The 15,972-nt window shown below is 48.8% G+C and overlaps 1 protein-coding gene across 1 annotated transcript in view; it reads right to left on the reverse strand.

Annotated features, from left to right (window-relative positions):
* FGD1 (FYVE, RhoGEF and PH domain containing 1) overlaps positions 1-15,972 on the reverse strand; it is a 51,092-nt gene that overhangs the window by 8,019 nt on the left and 27,101 nt on the right. Inside the window, exons 5-12 of the mRNA XM_055269124.2 lie at positions 15,721-15,810; positions 14,708-14,856; positions 12,627-12,783; positions 12,382-12,520; positions 3,603-3,661; positions 3,314-3,460; positions 2,787-2,879; positions 2,543-2,622 (exon numbers count right to left, since the gene is read on the reverse strand). Coding sequence (XP_055125099.1) covers positions 2,543-2,622; positions 2,787-2,879; positions 3,314-3,460; positions 3,603-3,661; positions 12,382-12,520; positions 12,627-12,783; positions 14,708-14,856; positions 15,721-15,810 — 914 coding nt within the window. The remainder of the gene's footprint in view (positions 1-2,542; positions 2,623-2,786; positions 2,880-3,313; positions 3,461-3,602; positions 3,662-12,381; positions 12,521-12,626; positions 12,784-14,707; positions 14,857-15,720; positions 15,811-15,972) is intronic.

Genomic DNA, 15,972 nt, shown 5'->3' on the forward strand with positions numbered 1-15,972 from the left:
CTGGATGTGCAGGGCACCTGTTTTGCTCTCACTTTCCCTGCTGCAGGCCTCCATGAGGCTCTCAATCTCCCCAAGCTTCAAGACTCACTTCATCCCCCAGGAGGATACCCTCTATCTCACATTCATCTCTCTCTCTCCCACCTCCTTGCAGTCCCAGCGAGTCATTTCTCACTTTCTCACAGCCTGTCAGAAGCAGGCCATCTACTGACATGCATCCATCCTCTGGCCCTCACCATGACCCTGATACCCTTTCACCTGGTCCCTCAGAAGGCAGCATAGACAGTGGTTAGGAACGTGGACTCCAGGGCGGATGACCTGAGCTCCAATCTCAGCTCTGCTCCTTTCTTGCTCTGGGATCTTGGGCAAGTACATAAATATTTTTTTCTTTCTTTTTTTTTTTAAGAGGCGAGGTCTTGTTATGTTGCCCAGGCTGGTCTCGAACTCCTGGCCTCAAGTGATCCTCCTACCTTGGCCTCCCAAAGTGCTGGGATTACAGGCGTGAGCCACTGCGCCCTGCATGCAGAACTGTCCTACACCTAAGTTTCCCCATTTGTAAAGTAGATTTATGGTAACAGTAGCTACTTCTAGGGCTCTTGTAAGCTTTTGACTAGTCAACTTAGACTTAAAATTTTAAGTTAACATTAACTTAAAACAGTACCTGGCAAAAAAACTAAGTCTTCAGGAAATATGAGCTATGATTATAATCATCCAAGTAGAGAGTGGATATGAAAGGCCCCTCTGTTAAATGGCTGGCCATTATCCCATGCTATTATTTTAAAATGTTTATTATAAAAAACTTCAAGCTGGCCGGGCACGGTGGCTCAAGCCTGTAATCCCAGCACTTTGGGAGGCCGAGGCGGGCGGATCACGAGGTCAGGAGATCGAGACCATCCTGGCTAACACGGTGAAACCCCGTCTCTACTAAAAATACAAAAAAATTAGCCGGGCGTGTTGGCGGGCGCCTGTAGTCCCAGCTACTCGGGAGGCTGAGGCAGGAGAATGGCGTGAACCCGGGAGGCGGAGCTTGCAGTGAGCCGAGATCGCGCCACTGCACTCTAGCCTGGGTGACAGAGCAAGACTCCGTCTCAGAAAAAAAAAAAAAAAAAAAAAATCTTCAAGCATACAAAAAAGTAAACAGGATAGCACAAGTACAATACATATCTATATACCCACTATAGAGATGCAAATTTTTTTTTATATTTTGCCATATTTACTTCATATATATGTACATACAGTCACACGTCACTTAACCACGGGGATGTGTTCTGAGAAACGTGTTGTTAGACCATTTCATTGTTGTGCGAATATCAGAGAGTGTACTGACACACCTAGGCTATAAGGTACAGCCTATGGCTCTTAGGCTACAAACCTGTAAAGCATGTTACAGTTGTACTGAATATTGTAGCAATTTGTAGCACACTAATTATTTGGGTATGTAAACATATCTAAACTTAGAAAAGGTATAGTAAAGCCAGGCACAGTGACTCATGCCTGTAATCCCAGCACTTTGGGAGGCCAAGGCGGGCAGATCATTTGAGATCAGGAGTTCGAGACCAGCCTGGCCAACATGGTGAAACCCTGTCTCTACTAAAAATACAAAAATTAGATGGGCATGGTGGCGTGCACCTATAATCCCACTTAGGAGGCTGAGGCAGGAGAATTGCTTGAACCTGGGAGGTGGAGGTTGCAGTCAGCTGAGATCATGCCACCGCACTCCTGGGTGACAGAGTGAGACTCTGTCTCAAAAAAAAAAAAAAAGAAAAGGTAGAGTAAAATATGGTACTTTAATCTTATGGGGCCACTGTGTATATGTGGTCTGTCATTGACCAAAATGTTATTATACAGTGCATGACTGTATATGTGTATGTATGTATATGTGTGCAAATGTGTATGTATGGTTACATATGTATTTTTTGGGTGCTGAACCATTTTAAAGTAATTAACAGACATTGTGATACTAAGCCCTCAGCATGTACTGCTGCAAAACAAGGCCATTCTGCTGCATAACCACCATACCATTATCACACCTAAGACAGCAATAATTTCTCAATATCTAATGTTCACTTTACAGCCAAATTTTCTCTTATTGTCCCACAAATGTCTTTTAGGGCTCTTTTTCCCAAACTGGGCTTCTGTCATGGACCAAGTACTGCATTTGATTGTTATTTCTCTTAGATCTCTGAATCTACAATAAACTATTTGTGGTGGTATTATTCATGTTGGGTTTCGCATCCCATTCTTCTCCCTCCTCTAACAAAATCCACCAGAAGAAATTCTTGCTTCAATTAGGGAGAGCTTATTCATTTTCCAAATAGTTTCCCTGGCAGGAGTGCCACCTTTCCCCACATCGTGAAGTACTCACCCTGAATCTAAATGGCGTCTAACCCTTAGGGATCACCCCCACCGCTGAAGAGCAAGGCTGCATCTTTGGGGAAAGGTGCCCATCTTTTCTCTGGAACAATCTCTGGGCCTGGAATGCCTTAGCATATCTGAAGAAAAGGGAGGTAGGTGCTGGAGGAAAGGCATAGGCAAGGATAAGTACCTGGCCTGGAGCTCAAGGGAGCGCTGCTTTCCTGACACCAGGAAGGTTCGAGGCAGATTGAGGTTGGAGCTCTCCTTTAGCTGAATGGAGGCAGAAAGGGGCATGGTGAGGCCACTGAACTCCACAGGGCCCTAGCCGTCTGCACACATACACGCACAGACTCAGGGTCAAAGCCAGCATCTTTGTCCCTTCCAACACCAGTGCCCCACTCCAAGTTCCCATTTCCCACCTCCTGGATGCTTACCTCCATGCCATCTACATCAATGCGTGCCCGCACGCTAAACTTCTGGCCAAGGAGCCGCAGCCTGGGCACGCAGTAAAGGAGGCGGTCGTTGAACTAGGAAGAAAAAAGTTTGGGATGTATGTGCGGAGGGCCTAGTGGGGATGTGGCCCAGCTCCTTGCCTTGAAGCTTTACTGCCAAGGACTGTAGGCAATAGATGGAGAAAAGACAGCCCAAATTGGGCACAGGGGTCACAAGGAAAGAGCCTAGGCATGGGAGACACTTCCTAGTGGGGAACCTCGGGCAAGTCACTTCTCTGCAAGGCTTATTTACCTCATCTGTAAAGTGGAGAAAAAGAATTCTAGCTAGGTAGTGAAAATACAATTCATTACTAGAGGAGAGAATGGCTAGCAGGAGGTATAGTCTGTTTTTCTTTTTTTTCCTCTTTCAGGAATGAAAGGAGGTATAGTCTTGAGTGAGTACTAGGTCACTATGTGTGTGTGTGTTGGGAGGGGCATGACCCACCCACAATTCCATGCCTGGCACTTACTAGTATGAGGTATCGGTCTTGAGTGGTCCCATTCTTTGCTGACAGCTTAAGGATGTGGCCTTCTTTTATGAGCTCTTTGGTGGGGCTGACAATGTCCTCCTCGCCCCCTAAGAGCTCATATACCTTCAGCAGCTTATGCATTCGCTCCTGGCAGAAGACAGGGAACAAAAGGCATGGTTGGGGTGCCAGCCTCCCATCAGATGCTCACAAGTCACGACACCCCCACCCCAGGATGGAGACACCACAGGTGGGTGGCCAAGGAAGGGCAGGGGCTAGAAGGGCCACTCACCATTTTGCGGATGGCAGCATTCGAGTGCTCTGCTGCTGTAGCGATCAGCTCCAGAGACTCTACAGGCATAAAGGGGTGAGGTCAAATGGAGGACTAGCAGAGAGGAGCCTTTCCGGGGCTTTGTTTTTTTTTTTTTTTTTGAGACAGAGTCTCCCTCTGTTGCCCAGGCTGGAGTGCAGCGGCGTGATTGTGGCTCACCACAACCTCTGCCTCCTGGGTTCAAGCGATTCTCCTGCCTCAGCCTCCCAAGTAGCTGGGATGACAGGCACGTGCCACCATGCCTGGCTAATTTTTGTATTTTTAGTAGAGACGGGGTTTCACTATGTTGGCCAGGCTGGTCTCGAACTCCTGACCTTGTGACCCGCCCACCTCAGCCTCCCAAAGTGCTGGGATTACAGGTGTGAGCCACTGCACCCAGCCTCGGGGCTTCTTTCCTCCCTGAATAGCTCCGCCTGGCCTGATCACACCCTCCCATCTCAGAAAGCTCCACCCTCAAAGATGTCCACAGCAACATCATTTAAAATCAGAAGTTGTCCAATGTCACAATGCCAGAATCACAACAGATGGAGTAGTTGGCAGCCAATAAAAAAATGCAAGCTTGCCAAGATTATTATTACCATTAATAATAATAAGATTATTTACATATGTAACCAGAAGGAAGCATACCCATGTTGTCTCTGGTTGGTGGGACTGTGGGTGGTTTTTATTATCTTCTTTAGGTTTTTCTGTATTTTCCATATTTTTGACAAAGAACATGTATTACTTTTATAATCAGAAAAAGCCACATAAAGAAACAATGAGATGATCCTGTTCTTTGTCTCAATGATTCTGATCTGGGTATCTATGCTAGGAAAATACACATTCTATACACAAACACACTTTTGTCATATTGGTATTTACAACAGTTCCAAGTGGGAAACAAAAATGTCCATCTATAGGGGAGCACACCTTCACCTGTACCTCTTTCCTGCCAAAAAAAATGGCCAACTGTAGGGTTCAGTTAAATACATTATGGTGTCTTCATACAATGGAACATTAAACAACCTTTACAAATGATCCTCATGTAGGGCTTTTAATAAGCTGGGAAATGCTCAGGGTGTTTTAAGAAAAGGATACAAACATGTTTATATAGAATGATCTCACTTTTACAAGTATACATGTGTAAAAAACACCAGGAAGAATTTATGTCACAATGTTCATTGTGCTTATTCTCTGGGGGCTCATCACAGGTGATTTTTTTCCTACTTCTTTCATCTTTTTCTGTAATTTCCGTATTTCCTATAGTGACCAGGTAACATCAGAAAAAAAAGAAAAAGCTGAAATGAGTCCCTGTACATCTCCACACACTAATAAATCCCACCCATGCTTGAGGCCTGGCCACAGTCTTCGTGTACCCCATTCTGTACGTGCTGGATCTCCCCACTCAGATCAGCCTGTGCTGGAGGAGCAGAGGTGCTTCTGAAGGAGGTCCATATGGCTGGCCAACCAAGTCTTGTTTTCCTAAGGGGCTCTCTCTTCATGACCAAGTTTTGGTGCTCATGGACATCTATGGCCCCTGTCCCAGCTCAGGCATCCACATGCCTTTCAGGGGCCGGGCTCCAATCTCCAACCCTTCTTCCATCCTGGCTGCCAGAAGGAGCTTTCTCACACAGTTTACTGTCACTCCTCTGCTCAAATCTGTCAATGGCTCCCCTGTGCCTGCAGGGTAAAGACCTAGCCCTTTAGCCTGACATTCAAAGCCCTTGGTGAGGCTGGGCGCGGTGGCTCAAGCCTGTAATCCCAATACTTTAGGAGGCCGAAGGGGGCAGATCACCCGACTTCAAGACGAGCCTGGCCAACATGGCAAAACCCTGACTCTACTAAATTTATAAAAATTCGCCAGGCGTGGTGGCACGTGCCTGTAATCCCAGCTACTCGGGAGGCTGAGGCAGGAGAATCACTTGAACCCTGGAGGTGGAGGTTGCAGTGAGCCGAGATCGCGCCACTGCACTCCAGCCTGGGTGACAGAGGGAGACTATGTCTCAAAAAAAAAAAAAGACTCAAAGCCCTTGGTGATGTGGCTTCTGCTGACCACTCCAGCTTCCTACCTTCTGTCCCACTAGTCACAGTGCTCATCATGTATTTATACATCTGCATCCATATTCCTCAGTAGACTACGAGCTCCCTAGGACAGGGCCAAGGTCCCACTGCCCTCTCCAGGCAGATGCTTTGGATAAATGAGCTCCTTCAACCCTCACAACAACCCTGTAATATAGATGATTGTGCCCCATTTATCCAATGAGGAAACCAAGACTCAGGGAGAAGGTGGCCACCCTAGGTTGCCTACCTGGGTGGCAGAGTTGGCATCAGAGCTGGGAATGATCTCCCAGCTGCCTTTTCTCCTACACATCCTACATCTCCCCAACCCCAAGGCAGGGGGCAGGCTGAGTGGTAGAGGTAGGGGGCACCCAGGGAAGGGGATAGGAAGAAGACTCTGGCAAGCTGTGGGCACACAAGCTCAGGCCTGTGTAGGCTGATGGGCTCTGACTGGAGGCTTTGTTACAATGAGCTCTGTCTGGAGATGTCTCATGTGGAGTACAGGCTGGCATTTCCAAGGATCCAGGGTGTACAGTCCCTACCTGGGGACTCAGTGTGGGGATTTCAGTCTAGAGTTTCATTTAGGAGTTCAGGCTAGGGAGTGCAATCTGGGGGGCCTGATGTAGGGGCTTGGTTTGGAAGCTTTAGTGGGGCCTGGTCTGGGCTTGGCAGTCTAGGATCTTGGTTTGGAGCTTAGTCTTGGGCCCAGCGTAGGCAACTGAGGGCAGGAGTTCCAGAGGGCCTGGTATGGGGAGATTGGTCTAGGGTCCAGGCTCCAGAGTGCAGTCTGGAAAGTAGAAAGTGGGCAAGTCAGTCTGGGGAACCAGACATATGATTCAGTGAGGCTAAGCCTGGGGAATTTAGTCTGAGGGGTAAAAAATTGGGAGCTCAGCTTAGGATCTTGGGCTGAGGATCTTAGTGCGCATATCTCAGGCGGGCTCTCATTCAGATTCTCATTCTGAACAGCTCAGAAAACCAGACCGGGAAGTTGTTTCTGGGGACAAAGTTTCATCTTTGGACTCGATGTGGGGAGCTCAATCTGGGAGGCTCCATTAAGGAAGCTCAGTTGGCCAAGCTCAAGCTGTGAGGTTCGTCCTGGGGCCTCAGATAGGGTTGGAATTGATATAAAACAGGAAGCTCAATTTCTTCAACTCAGGCTGCTCTGCCTATGGAGTAGCCATTCTTTATTTCTTTACTTTCTTAATAAACTTGCTTTCACTTAAAAAAAAAAAATAAATAATAGGCCGGGCGCGGTGGCTCACGCCTGTAATCCCAGCACTTTGGGAGGCCGAGGCGGGCGAATCACAAAGTCAGGAGATCGAGACCATCCTGGCTAACATGGCGAAACCCCGTCTCTACTAAAAAAAAAAAAAAAAAAAAAAAAAAATAAATAAATAAATAAATAAAAATAATAAAAAAATAAAAGGCTGGGAGCAGTGGCTCATGCCTGTAATCCCAGCACTTTGAGAGGCCGAGGTGGGCAGATCATGAGGTCAGGAGATCGAGACCATGCTGGCCAACATGGTGAAACCCCATCTCTACTAAAATACAAAACTTAGCCAGGCATGGTGGTGCGTGCCTGTAGTCCCAGCTACTTGGGAGACTGAGGCAGGGGAATCACTTGAACCCAGGAGGCGGAGATAGCAGTGAGCCAAGATTGTGCCACTGCACTCTAGCCTGGCAAAAGAGCGAGACTCAGTCTCAAAAAAAATAAAAATAAAAATAGGCTGGGTGCGGTGGTACACGCCTGTAATCCCAGCACTTTGGGAGGCCGAGGCAGGTGGATCACGAGGTCAAGAGACTGAGACCATCCTGGCCAACACAGTGAAACACTGTCTCTACCCAAAATACAAAATTTAGCTAGGCGTGGTGGTGGGCCCCTGTAATCCCAGCTACTTAGGAGGCTGAAGCAAGTGAATCGCTTGAACTTGGGAGGCAGAGGTTGCAGTGAGCCAAGATTGCGCCACTTCACTCCAGCCTGGGTGACAGAGTGAGACTCTGTCTCAAAAAATAAATAAATAAATAAATAAATAAATAAATAAATAAATAAAAAATAAATTTCTTAAACTCAACCTGGGGCCAATTTTAGAGGGATGGGCATTAGCCAGTGCATTTAGTAATAAAAGCAGCTAATATTTATTGAGCCTTTACCATGTGCCAGGCATTGTGCTAGAAGCTTTACCCAGATTATCTCATTACTTCTCAAAACAACCGTATGAGGTAGGTATCATTATCATCCCCATTCTACATGTGAGAAAACTTAGGCTGAGAGGCTGAGCTGCTTGCCCAAGGATATACAGTTGAGAAAATGGACTCTATCTGGAGCCCACTCTAGGTTGCTTTCCTTGGCGGGTCACTTTGGATCTAGTGCAGGGAGCTTATTTGGAGAATTTTCACCTGGGGATGTTATGCTGGGGATCCAGTGTGAAAATAAAATTGCAGAAGTGAGTCCTGGGAGCTCAATGTAGACATGGGACTAGGCACTTAGCCTGAGTGGCTTAATTTGGGGGACAGTCTAATAATCTAGGGCATTAGTCCTGGAGCTCATCATGGGACTCTCCATCTGGTAAATGAAAAATAGGGGTCGTTGGCCGGGCACGGTGGATCATGCCTGTAATCCCAGCACTTTTGGAGGCCGAGGCAGGTGGATCACGAGGTCAGGAGTTCGAGACCAGCTTGGCCAAGATGGTGAAACCCCGTCTGTACTAAAAATACAAAAATTAGCTGGGCGCGGTGGTGGGTGCCTGTAATCCCAGCTACTCGGGAGGCTGAGGCTGCAGAATCGCTAGAACCAGGGAGGCGGAGGTTGCAGTGAGCCGAGATCGCGCCACTGCACTCCAGCCTGGGTGACGAGCAAGACGCTGTCTCAAAAAAAAAAAAAAAAGAAAAAGAAAAAAGAAAAATAGGGGTCATCAGTCATCAGTCTAGGGGACTTGGGCTGGGGAGAACACAGTCTGGAATCTCTGTCTGGAGCTCAGTCTGGGCTGCTGAATTTCAGGGTTCCCTCTGGGGAACTCAGGGAATCCAGTCTGGGGGCTCAGTGGGGCTTCAGTCTGTAGGATGGACCTGGAGAGTCAGTCTTTTAAGTTCAGGCTGAAAGTTTCGGTCTGAGGGATATGAAATAGGAGAATTAATCTAGGGTGCTCAGTTTGGCAATACTTGTCTATAGAATGGTGGCCAAGGAGATCAGACTGGGAAGCTCTTTTGGGGACCTCAGGCTGAAGGCTCTCACTGGGAACCCACTCTCAGGGCTCAGGGTGGGAAGAGTATTCCAGGTGGGAAGAGGCCCAGTCTGGGGATCTTAGTTTGAGAAACCAGTGTTGGGACCTATAACTGGGACCTCAGAATGGGCTTAGTATGAAGGTTCAGTTTGGAGATGTCAGTCCATGGGGCCCATCCCAGAGAATCAGTCTGGAAGGCCCTTTCTAGAAGTTTAGGTTGGCACCTCAGTGAGGGCTCTTTTTCAGCAGGAGGAATGAGGTACTTCCTTATGCTGCAGATGTCTGCTTGTAGAGCTTAGCTATTAAACTTTCTAGAGGCCTAGTTCTTTCTAGGGGTCTAGGCTTGGTAGTAAAGTGCCCCATCTGGCGGGGTGGAGAAGGCTCAGTTTGGGAAGTGGACACAGCAGTGGACACAGCTGTCCACTTCCCATTCTTTTTTTTTTTTTTTTTTGAGACAGAGTCTCACTCTGTGGCTCAGGTTGGAGTGCAGTGGCACGATCTTGGCTCACTGCAGCCTCTGCCTCCCGGGTTCCAGCGATTCTCCTGCCTCAGCCTCCAGGATAGCTGGGATTACAGGCACGGCCACCATGCCTGGCTAATTTTTGTATTTTTAGTAGAGATGGGGTTTCATCATCTTGGGCAGGCTGGTCTCAAACTCCAGACCTCAGGTGATCTGCCCGCCTCAGCCTCCCAAATTGCTAGGATTACAGGTGTGAGCCACCACGCCCGGCCTCAACCCCCATTCTTATGGCTTTTAGGACCCCACACTTTCTTGGTTTTCTTCCTACCTTTAGGGCTGCTTTTTTTTTTTTTTTTTTTTTTTGAGATGGGGTCTTGCTCTGTCACCCAGGCTGGAGTGCAGTGGCGCCACCTCGGCTCACTGCAACTTCTGCTTCCCGGGTTCAAGTGGTTCTACTGCCTCAGCCTCCTGACTAGCTGGAATTACAGGCGTGCACCACCATACCTGGCTAATTTTTGTATTTTCAGTAGAGACGGGGTTTCACCATGTTGGCCAGGCTGGTCTTGAACTCCTGACTTTGTGATCCACCTGCCTCGGCCTCCAAAAGTGCTGGGCTTACAGGTGTGAGCCACCGCGCCCAGCCTAGGGCTGCTCCTTCTAAGTCTCCTTTGCTGATTCCACTTCCCTGAGCTTTGTCCTTGGCCCCCTTTCCCCTCCTTTTACACTCACTCCCTTTGGTGATCTTGGCCAGCCCTATGGCTTTGGAATACTATCTATGTGCCAATGACATCCAAATCTCTCCCTGGAATTCTAGATTCATCTAACTGCCTGACTAGCAGCTCACTTTGAACATGTCCAAAGTCAGACTCCTAAGATCATCTCAGGAACCATCGCCACCAGCCAAAAACCTACAAGTCATTCCTGACTCTTTCTCCCAAGCCCCGCATCCACTCCACCCTAGTCCTCTCAGTGCTGCTTCTGAAAAGAATGTATCCTGAATCCAACCATTTCTCACTGATTCTACTGCTACTGTCCTCATCCAAGCCAATTTTTCTCACTTGGATTATTGCAAAAGCCTTCTAACTGATCTCTCAGCTCTCTCTCTTGCTCCCCAAGTAATCAAGATCGAAACCTTCCCATAGCTACCCACCACACTCAGAATAAAATCCATCTCCTTATCTTGGCCTTCAGTCTTTGCTCCTCTCTCCAACCTCATTTTTACCATTCTACTCTCACTTGTCATGTTCAGGCACACTGACCTTCTTCCTGATCCAGAGATATGCAACCTGTCCAGCACCCCACCTCCCCTAATATCTCCCCTTGCCTTGGACACTATACTTGCTGTTGCCTCTGCCTGGAACATGCTCCACCCCAACAGGCATGTGCCTACCTTCTTTTTATTCAGGTTTTGACTCACTGTCTTCTAGTCAGACAGGCCACCCAATCTCAAGTAGGCTCTCCAGCCACTGTCATGCCAGCCTCTTCTAATTCTCTGAATTATACTCAGCACCTATCTAATATTCTACTGTGTATTTATTTACTTATTTATTTATTCTTGAGATGGAGTCTCGCTCTGTCACCCAGGCTGGAGTGCAGTGGCTCAATCACAGCTCAATGCAACCTCTGCCTCCCGAGTTCGAGTGATTCTCCTGCCCCGGCATCCCGAGTAGCTGGAATTACAGGCACCCACCACCACGCCCAGCTATTTTTTTTTTTGAGATGGAGTCTCGCTCTGTTGCCCAGGCTGAAGTGTAGTGACACAATCTCGGCTCACTGCAACCTCCACCTCCCAGGTTCAAGCAGTTCTCCTGCCTCAGCCTCCCAAGTAGCTGGGATTACAGGTGCCCGCCACCACGCCCAGCTAATGTTTGTACTTTTAGTAGAGACAGGGTTTCACCATGTTGGCCAGGCTAGTCTCAAACTCCTGGCCTCAGGCAATCCCCCAGCCTGGCCTCCCAAAGTGCTGGGATTACAGGCGTGAGCCACTGCGCCCAGCCTCTACTGTGTGTTTATTATTTTTGTTTACTGTGTCTCATTGCTGACTAGAATATATGCTCCCTGAGATCAAGGACCTTGTCTGTTTTGTTCACCTCTATATCCCCAGTACCTAGAACAATGCACAAAAACATGGAGGTGCTCAGTAAGTAGCTGTTAAGTTAATGAATGAATGAATGAATGAAAATAATCTGGGGAAGAGAAAGTGGGGTAGGCTGGGGGGAGCTCTATCTGGGGTGTGGGGTTCAGGTTGATACTGGAGGAATCGGGATAGAAGACTTTTCTAGTGGTTCAATGTGTAAGGATTCAGTCTGGGGAGGAGGTTATCTCAGCCTAGAGGTCCAAATTTGAGAGGTAGAAAATTTGGGGTCCAGTCTAGGGTGCTCAATTTGGAGGTTCTTTTGAGAGGTTCATTCTGGGTAGTGGCTGGCGGACATGGAGGAAAGCTCTAAATCTGGAGGATGGAAAATTGATGAGCCAGGGCTTTCTGGGGAGCTCAGCTGTGGAGATTCTGTGATGTGGGCTTGGCCTGAGGGGTCAGTCTGGCCTCTCAGCTTGGTGGCTCAGTCTCTGAGGTTTCAGGCTCAGTTTCCTTTCTCATTTGGTACAACTTCATTTGGGGGTGAGTCTAGGGGTCAGCCTTGGCCAAGGTCTCGATCTAGGAAATGGACGAGTTCCTTTAGGGGATCATAATGGGCATGCCACTCAAACTCTGGGGTTCCAGTTGGGAAGTTCAGGTTGGGGATTTCCTTCTGAATGTTCTCTACAGGTATTCAGGCAGGGGTCTCAACTTGGAGGTCCCTGCCTGAATACCCAAAAAGAACATTCAGAAGGAGGATCTCATCCTGGAGTCTCACTTCAGAACCTCAATGTAGGCCTTTCAGTTTGGAGATCCTCCTCTGGGATCTCAATCATGTGGCAATGGAAGGCCGACCCTGTGAATTAAGTCTTGGGATCCTGCCTCAGAGGTCTGGCCTAGAGCTATTAGTGTGGAGGAGTAGGAAGGGGCCTGGGTGCACACACTCACTTTGGGCATCCTTGCTGTCCGGGGAGCCATGGGGCAGCTTTAACAGATAGTCCTTGAGAAGAAGCTCATAGCGGGGGATGCGCTGCACAGGCTCCAGCATGTGGTGCTGCAATGTCAGGTTGCCACAGGCTTCCTCCTTCTGTGACAGGCAGAAGCAGAGGGGCTCAGATCTGGCTGCAGATCCCCCACCACGTCCCTGCAGACCTCTCCTCCCCGAGTCTGCTCCCTCCAGCTTGACCGCTTACCTGCACCTCATGGATGATGACTTTAAACTGGGTGGAGCGCTCTGTCCAGGTGTTGACCAGCTCCACGGCCCGGTCAAAGTTCTTCACATACTCACCATACATCTTGAGGAAGGGGGCCAGTTTCTGCAGGATGTCTCCAATGCGTGGGTAGCGGTCCCTGGGGTGGAATTAGGGGCTGATGTGGTCCTGCTGCTCTTTGCCCCTCAGAAACTTCCCCCACAGGTTTCCAGCCCCAGGCAGATACCTTTCATCTCAGTCCTAGAAACCTACTTCTCAGCTAGTCTGCTCCTTCAGAAATGCTGCTTACATTACAGGCCAATGAGGCCAAGAGGCTCGGCTTGACTTCAGACCACAGCCTGGGATGCCACCTGCCTCAATTCTGCCCTGCCCGAGTACTGGTTGAAGTACCCACCCTGAGACCTTACTGCCAGGACCACTTTATACACTGATTATCAATTGTGTGCTAGGTGATGCTGGGGACCCAGAAATGATTCACACCCATTTGAGCCCTGAGAGGGTCACCATCTGGTAGGTGAGACAAAGAGACCAGGCCTGGTTGTACTCCTCATTGGTCAGTCTGGTGTAGGAGCAAAGCAAACCAGACCTGGTCCCAGCCCTCAGGGTTCACAGACTCGTGGGCAGATATAGGAACCAGGCTTCATGCTGGCTGTCTGTGGTCACAGTCTGGTGAGGGGGACACACTTGACTCTGTAGGTGTGGAGAATCTGTAGGTATGGGGAATGTGGACATGATTTTAAGCAGGGAGAGACATGGTCTGACTGTTGTTTAGAAAGACCATTCTGGCAAATGGTGTGGACTCTAAAGGCTGGATTGGAAGAAGGCCTGAGAGGCTGCCTGTAAACCTTGCCCTTCTACCTCAGGACTCAGCTTAGGCATCACCTTCTCCCTGAATCCTTCTGTAATCTCCAAGCTAGGCTTGGTCCATTTGTCTGGATTCCCACAGCCTCCCATTCTCTGCTCTATCATAGCACCGTAAAAATAACAAAAGCTCACATCCATTGAGCACTTATTGAATACACCTGGTACTGTTTTTTTTTTTTTTGAGACAGAGTCTTGCTCTGTTGCCCAGGCTGGAGTGCAGTGGCACGATATCGGCTCACTGCAAGCTCCACCTCCCAGGTTCACGCCATTCTCCTGCTTCAGCCTCCCGAGTAGCTGGGACTACAGGCACCCGCCACCACACTCGGCTAATTTTTTGTATTTTTAGTAGAGACAGGGTTTCACTGTGTTAGCCAGGATGGTCTCGATCTCCTGACCTGGTGATCCGCCTGCCTCGGCCTCCCAGAGTGTTGGGATTACAGGCGTAAGCCACCATGCCGGGCCTATACCTGGTACTGTTCTAAGCTCTTTTATGTATTAAGTTATTTAATCCTTAAAACAACCCTACAAGGTAGGTCGTTATTATTTCCCCCCATTTTATAGATGAGGAAACTGAGGCATAGCAACTTAAGAAACTTGCTCAAAGCTAGCAAGTGGCACAGCTGGAATTTGAACTCAGCCAGTTTGGCTCCTAACCTCATACTCCTGTAGGCTGTGCTATTCTGTTGTAATTTTCTGAGTTCTGGTCTGTTTTCCACATCAGACTGGGAGATCCTGGAAGGCAGAGCTTGGGCCTGATTCTTTTTTCTTTTTCTTTTTTTTTTTTTTTTTAAGACAGAGTCTAGCTCTATCACCTGGGCTGGAGTGCAATGGTGCAATTTCGGGTCACCACACCTCCGCCTCCCGGGTTCAAGCGATTCTTGTGCCTCAGCCTCCCAAGTAGCTGGGACTACAGGCGCGCGCCATCATGCCAGGGTAATTTCTAATGTTTTTAGTAGAGACAAGGTTTCGCCATGTTGGCCAGGCTGTTCTCGAACTCCTGACCTCAGGTAATTCACCTGCCTCAGCTTCCCAAAGTGCTGGGATTACAGGCGTGAGCCACCGTGCCCGGCTCTGATTCCTTTTTCAAAAGTCACTAAGAGGAAGAGCAAGCAGAAATGAAGTCTTGTGTACACCTCTGGGTCTGGGCTCGGCAGGCAGGTGGATAGGGGAGTAGGCAGTCTAGGTCTAGGGCCCCTCACCATTCCTCCATGCGCTTCTCTAGCTCAGGCAGCAGGAACTGCTGGTGGAAGCAATAGATGGAGCAGATGTTAGAGAAGATGCCGTGGACAACGTCAGCCGGGAAGGAACTGCGGTTCCGAGCTTCTTCCAGCAGCCGGGCACAGAACACCTGTGGGGCAGGGCAGAAGCACTCACTCAGCCCAGCTGGGCCTGGGGCTTGGCTGGTGAAGGGTGAGGGCAGTATTTGTGGGGAGGCTTGTGGAGCTTTGGGATCAGCATTGGTGTTGAGACTGAGGAGACAGGGAATGGGGTTAGGGTTATATATTGGGGAGATGGATTTCAGGTTATTCCAGCAGTCCCTGGCTTTGGCCCCCACACTTGAGCTTGGTCTTGGCAGACCAAGTATTCTGGCTGAGATCTAACTCAAGTGCGAGGGTGCCTTCTGAAGAAACGTTAGGCTGCTTGGGCACAGGAAGGGGTCCCTGCTGCCAAGAGTTAGGCTTTGGAACAATTTTGAAACAAAGTCAGGATCAAGGTCAGGCTTAGAATTAGATTCAGGGTCAGAGAGAAAGTTGGAATTAGATCTGTTCATTTAATGAATATTTTTGAGTGTCTGCTGTGTGCGAGGCACTGTCATAGAGGGTAAGATAGAGCAGTGAACAAAGATAAAAATCTCTACTCTCAGGGATTCTAGTGGATTTGGGATCTGGAATAGGGCCAGGGTTAGAATGAAGTTCACAGCTAGGGATAAATTCAGGATCTGGGTCCCAGTCAGTACTAGCGTCAGAGTCGCAGTCAGGGCTGGTGTACCTGCCCAGCGTTAGGAGTGAGGGTTGGTATCAGCCCTCACTGATCAAGCTTGGGGCATAATCAGAGTTGGCTTCAGGGACAAGTTGACTTCAAGGTCAGAGAGGAGTCTTACCGCCTCTAAATTCTGGCCACAATGGTGGGATTGAACTCAGGCCCTATCACTTCCTCCTTGAAATGCACCTACAAGGTCCTGGGGCCCTGGTACCCCCAAGGGGTCACTCACCTGATCCAGGAGATGGAGCCTGGAAACGTAGGCCTTCTCAGTTTGCAGGAGCTCATTGGCAATGTGAAACACCTTTTGCTGCACAGTCAACTGGAAAGGAGAAACAGTAACCCCTGATCCATCATCCTCTATCGTAACCCTCACCCAAGCCCCCAGAATTCTTAAAACAGTTCCCATGCCACTCTAAGCCTAATACCACCCTAAGATAACCTTGACCCCCATCTCTAGATCTGTAAGTCCTTCAGCTTCATC

Source organism: Symphalangus syndactylus, chromosome X (genome assembly GCF_028878055.3).
Source record: "Symphalangus syndactylus isolate Jambi chromosome X, NHGRI_mSymSyn1-v2.1_pri, whole genome shotgun sequence".
Classification (NCBI taxonomy): Eukaryota; Metazoa; Chordata; class Mammalia; order Primates; family Hylobatidae; genus Symphalangus; species Symphalangus syndactylus.